The sequence below is a fragment of the Artemia franciscana genome, chromosome 13 (assembly GCF_032884065.1).
Source record: "Artemia franciscana chromosome 13, ASM3288406v1, whole genome shotgun sequence".
Classification (NCBI taxonomy): domain Eukaryota; kingdom Metazoa; phylum Arthropoda; class Branchiopoda; order Anostraca; family Artemiidae; genus Artemia; species Artemia franciscana.
In genome coordinates, this window is record NC_088875.1 from 33,722,781 (window position 1) to 33,742,044 (window position 19,264).

The window sequence follows — 19,264 nt, forward strand, 5'->3', positions numbered from 1 at the left end:
CCTGGTTGAAAGCGAACAAGATTTCCCAAAACGTAAACGAGATTTCCTCCTTTCTCATAGGCTTAATTGCTCCCTAAGGGCCAGAATATCTAAAGACAGTTGACTTAAGCTAACTGGCCAACTTAAGCCAATGAGAAATATGGAAATCCTGGATATTAAAAATTATTGCTAAAAATCATCTCTTATAACTACAAACTTCAGAATCTTTGGGATTGTTTATCGGTATAAGATCTACAAAACGACATAAAAATCAAAGCTGTATGATTAGTACAACCCTTATAAATAGTAAAGGAAGCATATCTTAAGTGGCCAATTTTAAAGAAAATTGACAATAATAAAAAAAATTCACGGCCAAAAATTTTGGAATCTTGTGGCAAATCGAGAGGCTACTTTACAATTGTCTACGTCTTGTAAAAATATTTTTATTACTACTTTTAAAAATTAGAAGTGTCCCCACTAATTAATTTTTTATCAAGCTCTAAAGAAAAAAAAATGTAAATTTCTCCGGCCTATTCGTGTTACAGCTTTCAATGAAGCCACAGTAACTTTTCCATCAAATAATCTGCTCGTGTCTGTTGTTCATACGCATTTCACTGCTATAGGAAAATAGCATTGGCTTACAACCTGGGAGAATGACCTTAAGTCAACAATTCCTACTTCATAATATGCAGAATAATCATAGAGAACGAATTCTGCATGCAGCCCCGCTATAAACTACCTTCCCCAAAAATATCGAATTCATTCAAAATATATAATTTGGGCTATATATTTTCACATTAGGAGGGTTGGGGGTAAACTATAGCGAGGCTGCATGCAAAATGTGTTAACTAGGATTATTCTACACATTATGAAACAAGAATTGTTTTCTTAACATATTTCCTTCTCTCTGGGTAGTTCTCGAGGCAAATTTGCACATTCGAGGGGGGGTTGAGGGTAAAATAAAACAAAAAATTAATGTAAATGTGCTAACTGCGATTATTCTGCATATTATAAAGTAAGAATTGTTTTCTTATGTCCATTGACTTATCTAGGCGTATATATATACATTTTTTTTTGGATTTTCACTAAAAAAAAAACACCCCTTTAGATTTAAATATATCTTTCTGTATCTTTATTAAATTAGAGAAATGCTTGCCCCCACTCTGAATTTTTAGGAATTTAAGAAACTTAGTTTAACTTTTGGAATGCAAATTTCTGAGCTGAAAAGTATCTTGCCATAGCTCCTTTAAGGTTAGAGCCCAAGCATTTTTCACCTGCCTTGCCTTCATAGATTTCGGTAAACATGGATACAGAATATCTGACCGTTGATAACTTGTAATTACAAAACGAAGCACTTATATCAATGAAAACCACAAGCGGTCTTGGCCGAGTGGTTAAGGCGTCTGACTCGAAATCAGATTCCCTATGGGAGCGTAGGTTCGAATCCTACAGGCCGCGATTTTTTGCATAGATGATTAAGATCACATTTTTGAGAAATTAATTTCCTCAAGAGGTTTTTCGATGAAGAGAAGAGCTACCATAACCCAAAGATGATCAGAAATGTTGTCAAATAATGTTTCTAGTGTTAAAGATGATTGAATTTTAATGGTTTGCAACAACATCTGAAGTGATTAAAATAAAAAAGACAGGGAATTGACAACATCAGGCTCTCAGCAATTCTACTTATAAGTTTCTTACGCATACGCAGGCATACAAATAACGCAAATATGATGTTTCAAGTCAAATTACTGTTGAACTGTTAAAATCAAATGGGGGCAATTTTTCCCTATTTTGCCAAATACAAAAAGAATTTGTGACATGTGAATATCTGTGTATTTTAAAACAGTTTGCGGTTCTTTCATACCTTAATTTATAAAATCCATCTCTAATGGTACCTGTAACTTTCGATGGTTGCAAAGGTAATGTTTTTTTTTTAAATAAATATTACAATGTCTACTCTGGAAAATAAGATAAAAGAATGGTTAGATTGGGATAATAATGTGTCTACAAAGACTGAAATAGAACATTTAGTGAAGACAAATGATTACAAGACTTTGGAGAAATTACTACTAAATAGAATTCAATTTGGAACAGCAGGCCTTAGAGGCCACATGGGAGCTGGATATACATGCATGAATGACCTTGTAGTTATACAAGCAAGCCAAGGTTTTGCAAGCTATCTTCTAAAAGCCAATCCTGAATGTGTCAAATCTGGCGTTGTAATTGGGTTTGACCAGAGACACAACAGCTCAAGATTTGCTGAATTGGCAGCATGTGCGTTCATTAGTAAAGGGATTCCTGTTCAACTATTCTCCAAAATGTGTCCCACTCCTTTTGTACCATATACAATTCTTCTTAATGGCTGTGCCGCTGGCATTATGGTTACTGCATCTCATAACCCTAAAGAAGATAATGGGTATAAAGTTTATTGGTCGAATGGTGCACAGATCATACCTCCTCACGATAAAGGGATTCATAATCAAATTTTGGAGAACTTGAAACCATGGGCAGAAGCGTGGGACTATAAGAATGTTCGAAAGAAGAACCTCTGTACCGATCCTACTGAACTTGTCACGAAAAGCTATTTCAAAAGCCTCGAAACATTATCAAATCATTCAGATATTAATCGAACCACTGATTTACGCTTTGTTTATACACCCGTCCACGGAGTTGGAGCTGAATTCATGAAAAAAGCCTTTGAAGTATTTGGACTACCTCCTTATATAGCTGTTAAAGAACAAATATTACCTGATCCCAATTTTCCAACTGTAATATTCCCGAACCCAGAGGAAGGCAAAGCCACACTGGATCTCGCTATCAAAACAGCAGAGAAAAATAATGTAAAACATATTCTTGCGAGCGATCCTGATGCTGACCGAATGGCTTTTGCTGAGAAACAGCCAGAAGGTAAATGGAAGATCTTTAGTGGAAATGAGCTCGGAGCTTTACTTGGCTGGTGGCAGTTCTACAATTATAAGAAAGTTTCAGATAATAAAAATATATGTATGATATCTAGTGCTGTCTCTTCCAAAATTCTTCGGAGCATTGCTTCCAAAGAGGGATTTATGTTCGATGAAACTCTTACTGGATTCAAATGGATAGCCAATCGTGCCATAGATGTAATGGAAACTGGTAAAAAAGTAATATTTTGTTTTGAAGAGTCTATAGGTTTTATGACAGGTGTAAAAGTTCTTGATAAAGATGGAATTAGTGCAGGAGCTGTCATGTGTGAGCTCGCTTTGCATCTTGCAAAAGAAGGGAAAAGTGTTGCCGACAAGCTTAGAGAGATCTACAATGAGTACGGCTACCATTCTAACTTGAATTCGTACTTTCTCTGCTATGATAAGCAAATCATTGCCAAAATTTTTGCAAGGCTTAGGAATTTCAGTGGTCCAAGCACATACCCAACAAGCATCTTAGGTGGTAAGTACAAAATCGCATCTGTTCGGGATTTAACCACTGGATATGACGATTCTAAGCCTGACAAGCAGGCCGTCCTTCCGGTAAGCAAGGCATCTGAAATGATCACATTTTCTTTTGAGAATGGACTGATCATCACATTGAGAACAAGTGGAACCGAGCCAAAAGTTAAATATTACGCGGAATTAGTCTCCAAACCTGGCAATGATGACTGGAAGTCATTAGATCTTCTTCTCAACCAAATGGTAACGGCGATTCTTGAAGATTTTCTACAACCTAACCAAAATGGACTGATTCCAAAAAAGGAGTAGTATCAACATATTCAATAATAGCAATCTGCTATAACATCCACTAGCATGGTAGCATTAGTTGTACATAAGTCACATCACATCAGTCATCATTTGTGTTAACAGGGAGTCACAACAGGTATCGTATTCATGTTATCACGGCCACAAAACCGTAAATTGGGATTAAAAATTTCCCAGTAACTTTTATTATTACGACTATCAGTAGAAATTGTAACGACGCCATGACACTTGTCACACGTTAGTGGAAAAATTAAAGATTTTATGTACGGAGGAGTTTACATTATATTGCTTCAAGAAAAAAAACTTGTCATTGCAAAAATACTTCCATATATTTTGACATGGGAATACAATAATTCAAAAACCTTTAAAAGGAAAATAAAAATTTTGAAGCTTAGTAGAAATCGTTGTTAGAAAACAGACTTGCGGTAATAATAAAAAAACTGAATAGCTTCACTGAAAAGACATTAAATTGCGTAACGAGCAAAAAACTGGTAACTACAAAAACATTTGGATATATTTTAACAAGGAATTTCTTTTCTCATAAATATAAGCAATGTCTTTTTAAGACATGAAAAAAGTTGAAAACATTTTTAAATTCAGTTTAGAATCGCCAAAGTTATTATGTAAATTGCAAAAATATTTACGGTGCCTGAGCAATAATATTAATATTTTAATTCAAATTAGAAAATGCCCAAAAATTTTAGAATTACTTTACTCTTTTGTTAGATAAAATTCATTCGCTACATTATTAAGTGTACAGGTTTGAACGCAACCAGTTATATCATGTCAGTAGGAAGGCCCAAAAACGAAAATTTGCTATTACTACAAATGATCATTTGATATTTTGACAAAGGATTACAACAATTCAAAAACCTTAAAAAAGAAAACCAAAACATCGAAGCTTAGTAGAAATTGGACTTGCTTTAATAGTCAAATGTCTTTGAAAAGATTTAGTATGAAAAGACATTAAATTGTGAAAAGAGCAAAAACTGGTAGTTGCAAAAATATTTGCATATATTTTAATTTCTACTACTACTAACAACTGACAACAGCACAATGTACAGCACCAAAATACATTTTAACGAGGGATTACAACGATTAAAGCACCTTAAAACAGAAAACCTAAAGTTTGAAGAAAAGGCGGGTAATTGTATCAAATTCTTTTTGGTTAAAAGACAAGCGAATTCCTTTGAAATACTATTAAACAGATTTCTATGATGTTGCAGTTCCGAGCCATCTTGGGAATGAGAAAGGCGGGAAAAAGATGCTGTCAATTCAAAATATCGTGACTGTGGCCACTTTTTTTTTTTTTTTTTTTTTTTTCAAACCAAGGGATGGTAATTTTTTTTATTGGAGTTTTGAACAAGGCGATTCTAATGGTATACTTTGTAGTTTGATCTGATACTATTTTTAGGAGTTATGGACTAATATTTTTCTTAGTATGGGACATGGTCGTCTCTTATTATGTTAAACCCTGACAGCTGCAACCCTGACTCGAGAACCTTCAGATATTCATTTAAACCAACCCTTATATTTGTAGGCATAATTGCAATCAAGTAAAGAATTCAGCCTATAGTGATAAAAATTAAAAATCAACGGCAAAAAATATATTGTGAAAAAAAAACACAATTTTAGTTGATTCATCAATCGAAAACATATATACAAAATACAAGCCTTCATACTGAAAATTCTTTATTATCTAAGATTTTTGTTTTCAGCAAAGAGTAACTTCAATTGGATGGTATGATGCTGGACAACAGAGGCTGTGACAGAAAACCATTTATATGGCAGACTTTTTTGGTTTCCAAGTTATAACATTGTTTTTCATAATCATTTTAAAACTGCTGTGTGTGCTTAATGTTTTTTTTTACTATTTCAATCTTTAATCATTTCCTTAATTTATTTTAATTATAATAGCTATTTGAATATCCATATAAACTTTATCAGCCATGAATTCCTGCTGTAAACAATGGTCTGAATTAGGAATACTTAAGTGTGCATGGAAAATAGCCTAAGGATGCGCTTAACTACTTGCTTTGCATTCATTGGAGCTATTACCCAATCAGCTTTACAATTGAAAAAGGAATAAGACTATTTTTTCTGCTATCTAACAAAAGAAGCAATTTTCAAGCAATTAAATCCAGCAATTATTTTAAAGCAATTTTCTTCGTTACAGATTTACAGATTTCATCTTCAGGTTACAGATTTCGTAACTATTAAAGTTACAAGTTAACTTTTAAGCTTTATTTAAACAATCATATATTCAAACAACTGCAACAGTTATTGAGAAACTCCCACATTCGGCTCCCTGAAATTGCCTTGTTTCTCCTACGGTAATGAGAATAAAATATTTATATAGTAATTTACGACTTTTAACAAAAGGGCACATTTCCCATACCCCCTTTTAATTATAAATGCTATTTTGAACTTTTGTGAGTATTCAAAAAAAGGAAAATTAGAATTCCAGCCCCAAGTGTTGTTGAATACTGCATTATGTGACTGCACTGGCTGAGGAATAGGAGAGACCTTTTGTATTTGATAGCTACTATGTACTAAGGCAATGGCTCTCAAACTGTGGCGCACATATTCCTTGGGGCTATGCAAAAAATGTTATGGGGTCAATGGCTACCCAACAAAAAATAAATAAAACCCTTTATCTCTAGGACTGGCAATTCCATTTATATTTTAGCTATAGTTTACTTAGCACCAATAACTGAGAAGGGGTATCTAAAATATTTTGTGAGTAAAAAGGGGTACAGTGTCTAAATAAGTTTGGGAACCACTGCACTAAGGAATGGATTCTTACTATTTTAACTTTATCTTGCAAGCACCCACCAGAAGAACCTAAGAATTTTTTTTTAACTGTCTTGGTGATTTTTGTGAGTGATGAGAGAGGTTTGTAATTTTATTTTGATTGTCTTTCTTTTCTTTTCTTACTTGACATATTCATATGCTAGATCTATAATTATTTGTCTTTTTTGGACACAAAATTCATATGGATAGTTGTAAAAACTGTGCCCAGAAAAGCAAATCGGTTCTCCACCTACTGTGGACTGATTTGTGTAAATACAAGTAAACATGGATAATTGTAAACTGCACTCAAGGCAGAGAGGCATCCCCTTGGATACACCATCACTGCAACCCTATAAAGGAGATTTAAAACTTATATAAACAAAACTTGAATCTCTAATTGAACAGTTTGTTAGCTAATTGTCAATAAGTCTTCTTAATAATCAATGTGGATTTTTGACAAAATCTACAGATATGTTATGGTAAACAAAACATCGTGATGCTGATGGGACGAGTTATTAAACGTCAAAGAACAGAGAACCCATTTAATGCAACTTCCAACTCATTACACCAAAAATTGAAGGTATATACCTATTTTGACCAGCTCTTCTATGCTAACTGCTCTTCTATCTAATTTGCGTTCCTGAATGTACTATCTTAATTCTAAATGACGTTTTTATTTATCAGCAATTATGTTACAATTCAATTATGCTATTTTGTAATCAAAAACATTAGCTTGTGTTTTGTTCAGAAAGACCTGTCATTTGAAAGGCTGTATACATTCACAGGGATAATTTGCTCTCACTATTGGTCAATAAGTCCCTGACATAACAGCCTTCCTGAGAACATAGTTATCACCATGATTAAAACAACAGGGTGTATCTTGTGTTAAAACCAAAGCATTTCATTAGAGACTTAAATATTTTAGTAGTGCTCATTAGTCCACTCATTACATTTACAGGGAAGTATTTACATTTTAGGAGGTAGGTAGGCAATCCGCCCAGGATCAGAAAAGCAATTCAAGATCAGGGACTGCCTAAGTGGCTTGCACTTATTCTGTTTAGGGATAATTCAGCCAGTGAATATTACACTAAGCAATCGCTATTCTCCTTATTCTAGCAAAATCATAAGATTTTAGAGGATAAATTGAACTTCTTACGTAATAAAGTCAAGAAATGTGGCTAAAGGATCCACAGCATGATTTCTGAGATGTTGAAATTCAATGACCAGTTTTTCTCTAAGCTTATCATCAATGGTTGATACTGCCAATGGGCTAGGCTCATTTGCTAGGAAGCTACCATAGTCAGTGCTCTGCAAATGCAGCTTCAAGTCTAGAATTGGGTAAAGAGATTAAGATGTGCTTGACTTTCATTTATTTTATATTTAATTTATCTTTTCTTTGGGAGAGGAGGATAGATAATAAACAGAGCTTCAGAATCAGCTAATACACAAAAGAAAGCTAGGCAGATGTTACATTCTAATCAATAATAATTTACATATCAGCAGGATGATAATTTCACAGATAGACATAAATCCTGTGAAGATGCATGAATCTAAAAAGGGATGGAAGAATATTCTCCCATTTGGTTCATTCAAAGGGCCCCTTACCACCATATAATTTAACTCCTTAGGTAAAAAGCTTATTGAGCCTCTCCCAGCAGGTTCAATATATGTGCACTTATACTTGTTGATTTATAAAGACCTTTTGCTGCATAGATGTAAAGATTATCCTCTGTTGCATTTGGATAAGTACAGTCCCACTTTGGTAAAGTCTTAACCCAAAAGTAAAATGGAATATCAGTGTCTTTGGTATGTACTTTGACTTAATCTTTTGAATAATGAAGAAACAAAATTTAACCCCCAAAATAGGCACATTATTCCTAAGAAATAAAGTGAATCCTGAATAAAGAATATTGGTTTAAAATAGATTAGTTGAATGGAGTATGTCTGTGATGGATTACCCACTTTATACTAGCAATTAACTTAACTAGTATAATAGGTGTAGGCTATAAAAAAATATTGAACAAATTCCTTTTTTTAGAAGTCAATCCTGGACACCTTTAAAGTTATAGGCAAACACTATATTATTTTTATATATGTTCTTAAGTAAAACCAAAAACTTGTACATTAAACAATGCTAATTACAGTTGTTGCCATGGCTGTCAATTGGGGGGGGGGGTAAACAATGCCTAGAATACAGGGCCAAGGTTCAATTCCTATTGCCACAAGGTTGAACAACAGCCTACTACCTGCCTGCATCAAATAGGCCCAGCAACAGAAACGTCAATTCTACACCCTACACATCATCAATGAATCTAGAGGATATTTCTCTTTGTCCTAATTTCTATCCTTATTTCTAACATTAACATTTAAATCCCTTTGTAGTTTGTATTTTACTTTTAGATAATTTTTTTTCTTTTGCCCATTATTTATACTTTTCTTATTGACTTGTTGCATGCTTTTAATATATATGTTGCTGACAAATAGGATTTCATGCTGTTTTTTACCTAGTAAATTTTTTTTACTGCATTTCACTATTTTATTTACTGACTAGCATTATTTGGAAATCTTTGCATTGTATTAAAATTTCTGACAAAAAAATTAAGTTGGGTAATATTTTGCTACTGAGAATCTTTTTGAGAAGAAAAATTTATCTTCTGTACCAAACTCAACCTTAATTTTATACTGCAGCTTTTTTATGAATTAAAGCTTGTGATTTCTTAAAGTAATTTTTTCAATTTGTTACAGTCTTAATTACTATACAATACTGTAATTTTCTCATATATTAGAAAGGGTTTGATGAAAGTTTTTGTAGAGTAATTTACTTTCCAGTTTAAAATTATCAATAGTAAAATTAAGACAATCTCTCACAAGTCCCAAAACACTCCAATATTTTTGACAGTCAACTTGAATAGCATTGTTTTGGACCATCTATTTAGTTAATCTGGATATATTTTTTTTTACTCTGTCAAACTATATCTATCAGTATTTCAAAAGTACTGATGCAATATAACATCAAGTTAAGACAAAACAACAACATAACCAGGCCTAGATTAAATTAATATATATGTTCCATCTTCATGGTTAACCATATAAAAGTTTGCTAACCATTGTTATAGTTTTTTTAGTGCACTCATAAACATGCTCATCCCAAGAGATGAATTTACATTATACCAGGTGACTATGTCTACTCTCCTTCCCCATCTTTCCCTTAGACATGACCAATCTTATTCTCCCTTGCACTGAGCTTCTTGCTTCCTCAATCTCTATCTTATCTCTATATTGAAGTAGCACAGAAATGCATAATTGCTGTGGAGAGTCAATTTCAAACATTTAAACTAGCATTTGAACACTTTAAAGTATCCTGGAGCTGGGTTGAATCTGGCTAAACCTAGAGAGTTATACTAATGACCCTTGTTCCAAACCAAATAACAAGTAACACCATTTAACCCTTATCCCAGAGGGCAAGCAAATTGAAAATGTATTTTTAATAACAAACCAACTTAAATATATGTATTGAATACCACACTAAGTACTACCTTAAAATACACTATATCTTCCATAAAGGACATATCTGTTGGAGAGTTGGTGATTGAAGACTGACCTATTCTGAACTGGACCCACACTTATAAGACAGCTCTGAAAAACCTTTTGAGATTATAATCTCAAAAATTAAAAAAAATTGAATTAATATTTTTGCTGCATTGGAGAGAATATGAAAGACCTTGTTTCCTTTTATTTCAACAGATATGAGGCTAGAATGTTAAATATTTCTTATTCAGTAGATTTAAATCAGCCCTGTACCAAACAGTTAACCTAGTTAATTGGCTCTCAAAGGCTAATCCTACCACCTGTTATTTCAACTGACAGATACTTGTCTTTATTTGTATCTTACTTTATGCATAATTTCAATTCGTAAGGCTGTTTCAAGTGTAGACTACTGTAAATATCTGAATTAAAAACTAGCAATCCAATACTATCACATCTTTTTATATTAATAATTAAAAAAAACTTTTCCACAAAACAAGTTTTTCATAAAAAATAAGAACTCTATTAAATCAGGAATAAGTGAAATTAGAATAAAATAATCTACCAAGTGTAAAACTACCATAAATCAGCATCAACAAATAAATATAACCTAGAACAAACATAAATTACAATAAATAACCAAGTCAAACTCAAAACCAGAAGAAATTAATATGAGAAGAGGTGGCAAGAACACACTTGCAAGTGTAGCCAATGAAGACATTTAGAATAGTGATAATATATACTTCAAGTGGCACATGTCCATGTTTCATTAAACTAATTAATAAACAAATGTATTATTTAACCCTCGACTACTCTCTGAGACAGCAAAAGGCCTATTATTTTCAGATTTTATGAAGGGAGTATTTAATATACTCCCTCAAAAGGGCATTTGATGTCATCTCAAAAGATGACAAAAGGGCATTTGATTCATGCATTCATTCACAAATCCTCTTAGAACTGTAAAATAGTGGTGTTAGTACCTGTGTTATCCAAGTTTTATGTAATTTGTATGACTGTTCAAATGTTAGACTACAGCTTAAGAATAGGGTCACTGCAAAACCAACATGTGCATAAAGGGACCAGACAAAGGTCTTTCACTTCTCCTAATTTGTTTAAGAATATTTTAATTAGAGCTCAAGCAGTAATTAAACCATCTTGTATTTTTAAAAGTATGAATGTATTGTTAATTGGTTTTGTAGATGATATCATACACATTGCCAGAATGTTGTCATGTTTGAAGAAAAATTTTGCTCTATTACAAAAATCATATGATAATATTGGTCTAGATTTTAATTTAAGTAAAAGTGAAGTGTTGCTATTTAATAGGAAAAATTCTAAGCATACCCTATCAATGAGACATGGAATTTATGATGTTATGCCTTCACAATTCATTACTTACCTTGGTTTACCCATAGGTGACAACTTGAAATCTACCAGTTCATTGCTAGTAAAACATATAAACAAGAAAATATGAACAAGTTATGCTGGTATAATTTCTGAAAAACTAAATTTAAATCATCATCTACCAGGTCATCTATTTATCTCTGTATGTTACCACATGTCCTTTATTCAGCACAATTTTCGAAGTTATTACAAGAAAAGGATAAAATAGAGATTTGCTCTATCTATTTCTGTAATGCCAAATTGCTACTCTAGTTTCCAATCTGGACCCAAAATAGCCTAGTAGGATTATTCAGCAATATGGGATAACTGACCTGTCTGTTGCTGTTCAAACAGCCATTACCAATTATGAAAAACAGGTGAGCATGATAGAGCACAAATGGCATTACTTAGGCTATGTAGATTCATTTTTATGTTGTTTCTTTTTACATATGTGTGCATATAGGCGTAAGGTAGTGTATAGGTTTATATAGGCCATTGGTAGTTTTTTTTTCTTTTCTTTTATTTCCTGTACTCTGTCTGTGCAATTTTCTTTTTTGTGACAGGTTAACAATAAATATGTAGCCTACATACAACATAACCTAACCTAAATCTTTAACAAGTGTTTTACTCTAGCCTACCATCTAATGTTTCACATTGGACAAGATTAAGGTAGTCAGCCTGCTTCAAGATTCCACATTTGAAACCACGGCAAAGTCCTTCAAGGTAGCCATTATCTACATTAAAGTAAAAATCGTTCATTTTCCTCTGTAGACCCTAAAACTTATGAACTTGTAAAATGAGTCATATGACAAGAATTTCTTCTATTTCTTCTTGTACTTTTCATTTTGATACGCTACCTATTTATTCCCATTTTGAGCATTATGATATGAAAAAAGGAAATGCTTGTTTATGCCTATTTGGAATTGAGAAATAGGCCAATTTACTCCAAATTCATAGTTAAGGATGCAAGTAACTTCTTAGAATAATTTTGAACGTTTTTTTAAAATATATGGTAATATTCAATGAAGGGTCTACCTCTTGACTATTCATAACATTCTCACAGTAGCCTAAATGCATTCATTGTTTAGGCCTACTTCCCATCCTGCTGAAATTTGATGGATTCTCTACTAAAAAACAACAACACATTTCTTAATTCTTTTTATGAAAAAAACCTGAAAGGCCATGTGTCATTGATTGAAAGGTAGCAATCCAAAGGAGCAACATCTGAGGGATTAAGGGAGGTAGGCTAATGGGTAAATATGGAGTAGTTTAAATAATTGACCTTCAAATAAAGTGGACATATAATGCAAGTCCAGTATCAGTCATGTGCATCAGGAAACATATTAAGAAAACAATTTTTACTTCATATTATGCAGAATAATCCTAATTAACATATTCTGCAGGGGGAGAACCTTTATCCTCACTTCTTTCACTATTGTACAATTCCTTTTAACAAAATTCTGGAAAATAAACATGAATTTGACTGCATATTCTGCTTTCAATTGATCTAACTTTCTAGTTAGACACCATTAATGCTACCTATCAAAAACATATTAATAGACAAGTACAGATAATTTAGGTTAAGTAAGACTAGGTTAGGTTAGTTTGATGTCACTTGGGTGTTTGTTTATAAAGAATTTCCAAAACTTAGGGAAAAGACACAAATATGATAGAAAACTAGAAATATGAGGAAAGCAGTGAAGGTAAAGGTTCTTCCATTGCAAAATGTGTTAACTAAAATTATTCTGCATATTCTGAAGTAAGAATTTATTTCTTAACATATTTGCTTATTTACTGGACTTCTACTATACATACACCAACTATACTAATTGATGGCATTTTTTATGCTCTTTTGTAATATTATAGTCACTTTTCTTTCAAATTCAGTTTTGAGCCCTTTTAGGACCCTTTAAAATAATAATTTCTTTATATAGTTTTGGATATAAAAATGGGTTAAAACATTTGTTTCAAATTTATTATTTCATTGTAAATCCAGGTATAAGCTTACAAGCCCAGTTGCACTAAAGGAACATCTTAAGACAACAATTCTTACTTCATAATATATAGAATAACTATAGTTAACATATTTTCAGGGGGAGAACATTTATCTTCACTTCTTTCTTTTCAATTTATTTCTTAACATATTTCCTTATTTACTGGACTTCTACTAGACATACACCAAACATACTAATTGATGGCATTTTTTATGCTCTTTTGTAATATTATAATCACTTTTCTTTCAATTCAGCTTTGAGCCCTTTTAGGACCGTTTAAAATAATAATTTCTTTATATAGTTTTGGATATAAAAATGGGTTAAAACATTTGTTTCAAACTTACTATTTCATTGTAAATCAAGGTATAAGCTTACAAGCCCAGTTGCACATAAGGAAACATCTTACAAAAACGATTCTTACTTCATAATATATAGAATAACTATAGTTAACATATTTTCAGGGGGAGAACATTTATCTTCACTTCTTTCCTTGTCTTTCTAGTTTTTTGAAGAAACTCAAGACCTTCTTAGAACCTATATATTAGCAAAGTATATACCTCTGGTAAATTTATAACAGTTCATATAACTGACTTACCAATAAAGTGAACATACCACTCAATGCCCTTGTTTATGCTCTTTACAAATATAATAATTGCTTCTACCATTAATTCAAATTTAAGCACTTTTTAACCTAACCTTATTATAAACAATTTTAGCACTGAGAAAATATAGCATTATATTTTTTCAAAAACAACCAAAAAAAGATGGCGCTCAGAGAATATAGTATTATTTTGTGGAGAGTGATTGATAACTCATACTTTAATTGAAAATTTGTCATTTTTAAGAGCTCAAAAAGTGCTTGAATTTGAACTTGTGGTAGAAGTGATTATTATATTTGTAAAGAAGATAAAAAAAAGGGCATCAAGTGGCGTGTTCACTTTATTGGTAAGTCAGTTATATGAACTGTCATAATTGCTAAAAAATTTGTCATTTTTAAGGGGTCAAAAAGTACTTAGATTTGAATTTATGGTAGAAGTGATTATTATATTTGTAAAGAACATATAAAAAGGCATTGAGTGGTATATTCACTTTATTTGTAAGTCCCTTATACAAAGTGTCATAATTTTACCATACCCCCACCCCCTAATGTGCAAGTATAGCCAACTTTCAGCCATCAAACTGGCCTGGGGGGGGCTTAGATAAATGTACAGGGACTTATTGTCAACAGGACCCCCCTTCTTTGTTATCTCAAAACCCCTCCTTATTGTTCCCAGAGCTAGCTGGCATGCCCTTGCCCCTTATGCGCTTGTGTACTCTAAAAGTTTGCCTTTTTACATGTAGACCATAGACAAACATCACACTGGAAGGGCAGCATGGGTTTGATCCCTAGTTGTGGCACACGAACCTTTTTCTTTATTTTTCTACTAAATCAAAAATTGAGTTATTGGAAACTGCAATTGTTGAAACAAAAAATTTTCATACTCTCAATATCTACTCAGGGTACATTCATGATATATCAGCTAGCTCCTCAAGTAGCTTAGAGTCAAGTTGTCTGTTCCAAGAATTATGCAGCCAAGATGGACCCTAGTCCATCCCAGGGTATGTCTTACCAACAAAACATGTGGTCCATCTTATCTGCAACAGATGCAATCTCAAAAAACTGTCAGCAAACTTGCTAGATGACACCAAATGGCATTACAGTCAGGTCTAAAGAGAGTATAGAGTCAGAACTCTTTGGTAGCAAAACCTCTAAAACATGGTATTTTTGAAACCAGAGATATGATAAAATATAATTCATATCAAATTTTTCCAAAGCAGCCTCTTAAAACATCAACTTGAATTTTTTTTAAAACTTACCAACCAATATTCTTTTTTTTGGCACAACTGAAGGCTAGATGGCTGTACCTTACTTTCACTACTAGATGACTGTGCTACAAACCTCTAAATTTTAAATTGCAAAGGTCCATCTTAGCTGTCAGTCTGTCTTGGCTGTAAATCCCCTATACACAGAATTGCATCCTGAATCTAAATATAACATTCTTCTGCATCTCAATGGAACTTTACCCCCACCCCTAAATATATCCAAATTAGGGTATATATTTGCACATCATGAATAAACTAGGCTTCTTTCGAATTGACTAACAAGTTCTAAAGCCACACTGACCTTATAAAGATAATTTTGGGGTTGTCAAGTATTTCAGAATTTCCATATTAACAATCTGCTTGATTTGCTTTCCAACTACAAAGTAATGCCTTTTTCTTCACAATTTTGTGCAGACTGCTTATTTTCCTTATTTGGATGAGTTTAGCAGCCTCTGTAAAGTAGTTTGTTTTTGGTTAGGCAGTTGTTAAAGCTTTTTCTTGTTTTTTTTACCTTTACTTTTGTTTTAGGGACTTTCCCCACTTGTCAAACGTATTTGGTATTGTTATTTGAGAAAGGGCTTGCCTAACTCTTTTTTGTCTGCTTTGTTTAGCTTTCTGAGAAGGGAAAACAAATTATCCACCATTGTTTTCCACTTCTCTTAGAGAACCCCACCTGCCAGCTTGGGATGGTGAATGAATGGTTTATTTGAATGCAACTAGTGAAATGGCTGAATTATTATTCTCATCAAATGAATATAAAAATTATGACTAGCATGGCCAATAGCTATACAAAATACCATATGATTCAACACTTTTCCCTCAAAAAAGAGGGGAGAGTCACCCACCATTCTCCATTGATCCATAATAAGCAGTACCTAATCCTCAGAACTGACAATAGCAAGAAGGCTTCTTTTTCTCACCTTGAATTGCTTCTCAAGATAGCCTATCTTTTCTTGCACCAGGGTTGGCACTTCATGTCTTGAGGGGGATTACTTCCATGGGTATAGTTTTTGCAGCAATTATTGGCTGCTATTGGGTCTGTACAGTGTTGTGGGTTGTCACTGTGGGGCTATATCTTCTGAAAGTCTTGACCAAGATGTGTTGCTGTTAAGCAGTATATCAGATCCCATAATGAGGCTTTCAAGGAAAGGAGGGTTTGTGATTTTTAAATTCCTTCAAAATTATTCCTTTTTCCATAAATATTTTCATGCTAGAGATCCAGTCTTTAGCACCCATTCCATAGCAAAGTTTTAACACAATATTTTTCAGGTGACAAATGTGGATAGAGCCTCCCTTATGCCACCTCTGTCTCCCCTCTGGTGTGCCATGCTTGATATTTGGTCTTCACCCTTTTTTGTGAATAGGCATTAACAAAGCCCACTATTCTCAGCTACATTATGTGAACTTTGTCACCACTACCCTAATCCACTCCAAGATACTTGGACTAGCCAAGGATGTCCTATTTTTTGTTTTGCTTAACTATCCCAAGAATTAATTGACACTGCAACAGCTCCCAAAGGGAGAAAAGGGTACTCCAGAGAACTGGAGTCCAATCAATATTGCTTATCCTACTTTAAAATTGATTGAGGGAATAGTAAACATGGTGTTTCTTAAATATTTAGATAAGGATTGAAGTCCCTAACTTACCCCAATCAGATCTTTCAGGTAATTTTATGATAAATAACAGTATTACAAATCGTTCTCAACATGGTTTTGATGTTACAGATGTAAAACCTGGGATTTGTCATCTTGAACAAAAGAAAGAAAATCGAATAGCCCAAACAATCCAAGCTATTCAACAGTGAATTACCATACTCAATTTGCAACATGTTTTCTTTTTCAGATAAAATACTGTTTAATCTGAATATTTTCCTATTCTTTACAGTTTTGCCATGGATGATGAACCAGGTAGTATGTTTATACAAAGAATTGACTCCGAAGAAATTATATATCAAGAGAAGAAAAAGAAGTGCAAATTTATAGGAAAATATATGTTTGGCGACAGTCTTGGTGAAGGTAGCTATGGCAAAGTAAAGGAAGTATTAGATACTGATAGTCTTTGTAGAAGGGCTGTAAAGATCCTAAAGAAGAAAAAGCTAAGACGAATCCCAAATGGCGAACAAAATGTTCAAAGGTATGGTAAAGTTATCAGGATGATACATACCTAAAGGGCTATAAGGTAGGTGATGAAGTGTTGAAAAAGTTGATAAGACTTTTCACTTGAGCAGTTTTAGCTAAGGTTGTTGTTTGAAGAAGAGGAATATAGAGCAGAATAACAATAATATTACGTTATTAACAAACAACAAAGAGAGATAAAACTTAAAAAAAAACTCAAGCAAGACTGTGGCTAGTAGAGATGAAAGACTAAAATAACGCGGATATTTCGCCTGTATCTAAACTAGGGGTCCTCTGCACAAGATACAAAGAAAAAAGCACTAAACTTGAAAAAAAAAAATTAAACCACCACCAATAATTATAAATGCAATTGTCGCTACTGATCCGTATAGGGAAAAGAAGCTATCTGAGTCATTTCAACGAGAACATCAAAGCAACTGAAATGAAACTAAGTTAACTATTCTGTTGTGAAATAATCCTCTTGTTAGCTTATATTGAAGCAACTCTTTTTGATCCAGTAGGTATTCTTGTCCCCTGGTGATTATGTAAAATTTTAATTCCCTTATTGACTATTGGTTCATTTTTCAAAAAACAATCATAAATTGGGTCAATATTTAAATTCCCTGCGTCTTTATTTATTGAAAGATTAGCAAACATATGTTTTTTAATTTCTATAGCCTCCCTTGCCCAGCGAGAAAATCCACTATCATTAGAAATAGCTGTAGCCTCATCAAATTGTATAAAATATTCAGGCTTTCTTAATTGTAGGTATTTTTTTCTATTGAGTTGTGATGCTTAATAAATCTTTCAATAAATTGTTGGTGAGCTCTACCAATATAAAACTTTCCACAAGAATAAGGAATTTTATCCACCCCACTAATAAATCTCCCCAGGTTAAATCCTTTCTAGAATTAAGAAAACTACCTAATGGTCTCACTGATTGGAAACAAGCATCAATGTTATGTTTACGCAGAATTCTAAGCATCTCCCCCAAAATAGGTACATAAGGCAAAGAAATGAAACTTTTGGGCATATTTAATTCTGAACGCTGTGAAACTACAATAACCCTATTGTTGTGTTTAATGCGTCTATTTTTCATTATTTTATCAGCGCATTTGATCGGGCAACTATTACAAAATAAAATATCCCTCAAATACAACAGTTCTTAATCTAAAAAATCCTGGGGACAAATTCCTCTTAATCAGTAGGATATCAAGAAAAGGTAGTTTGTCATTTTCTTCAAACTCCACTGTAAAGTTTACATTTTTATCAAAACTATTAGAGGTTTCAATAGAGTCCATGAAGAGAGTTTGCCAACAAAGAAGAGAGAGATGCCCCCATAGCCAAATCAAACAATTGAATTCTCCTCCAATGTGAAATTTTTTAACTTATTAGTAAGATCAGTGGAATTTTTTAAATATGATTTTTGTGTTCCTAAGAGTTGAGGCAATGTCACCAACAACCACTTTCCTAATTTTGCAACAGGTGACGAGAAAGTTGATACAATGGGACGGAGGGGGACTCCCATCTTATGAATTTTGGGTAGACCATAAATCTTGGGTGCAGAACAACCTCTTGGATAAAATTTATTATAAATTTGTGGGGTAATATGTAAATTGTTTTTCAGTGACTCCAATTCCTTTCTTATAAACTTTACATATTTATCCGTAGGATTGAAATCCAGTTTTTTGTAAGTAGTGTTGCCTTCATCTGCCCTAGTGATAGTAAGGACCTTATCCTTAGGACCGTTACTATATTCAATCAAGGAAGAGATGGGAGAACAAAAGGATATGAACTTATTTAATTAACCCTGAATGTTTTATTTGACTTACAATGAAGGTATAACAAGACTCAAACTGACTGACCTAAAAAGAAAGTTTAATA

At 33.0% G+C, this 19,264-nt stretch overlaps 2 protein-coding genes and 1 non-coding gene across 5 annotated transcripts in view; 2 read left to right on the top strand and 1 right to left on the bottom strand.

The window, feature by feature from the left end:
- The window catches only part of LOC136034838 (V-type proton ATPase subunit d 1), a 37,131-nt gene extending 24,882 nt beyond the window's left edge, over positions 1-12,249 (bottom strand). For both annotated transcript variants that reach the window (XM_065716294.1, XM_065716295.1), the window contains exons 1-2: positions 12,047-12,249; positions 7,657-7,828 (exon numbers count right to left, since the gene is read on the bottom strand). In XM_065716294.1, coding sequence (XP_065572366.1) covers positions 7,657-7,828; positions 12,047-12,167 — 293 coding nt within the window. In that variant the 5' untranslated portion in view covers positions 12,168-12,249. The remainder of the gene's footprint in view (positions 1-7,656; positions 7,829-12,046) is intronic.
- Trnas-cga (transfer RNA serine (anticodon CGA)) lies at positions 1,356-1,437 on the top strand. The gene has a single exon. It is a non-coding gene; the product is annotated as a tRNA-Ser (tRNA).
- The window catches only part of LOC136034837 (serine/threonine-protein kinase STK11-like), a 33,207-nt gene continuing 26,184 nt past the window's right edge, over positions 12,242-19,264 (top strand). The window contains exons 1-2 of one of the 2 annotated variants that reach the window (XM_065716292.1): positions 12,242-12,373; positions 17,151-17,399. In XM_065716292.1, coding sequence (XP_065572364.1) covers positions 17,158-17,399 — 242 coding nt within the window. In that variant the 5' untranslated portion in view covers positions 12,242-12,373; positions 17,151-17,157. Of the gene's footprint in view, positions 12,378-17,150; positions 17,400-19,264 lie in introns of both variants that reach the window. The other variant, XM_065716293.1, reaches the window with a different exon arrangement.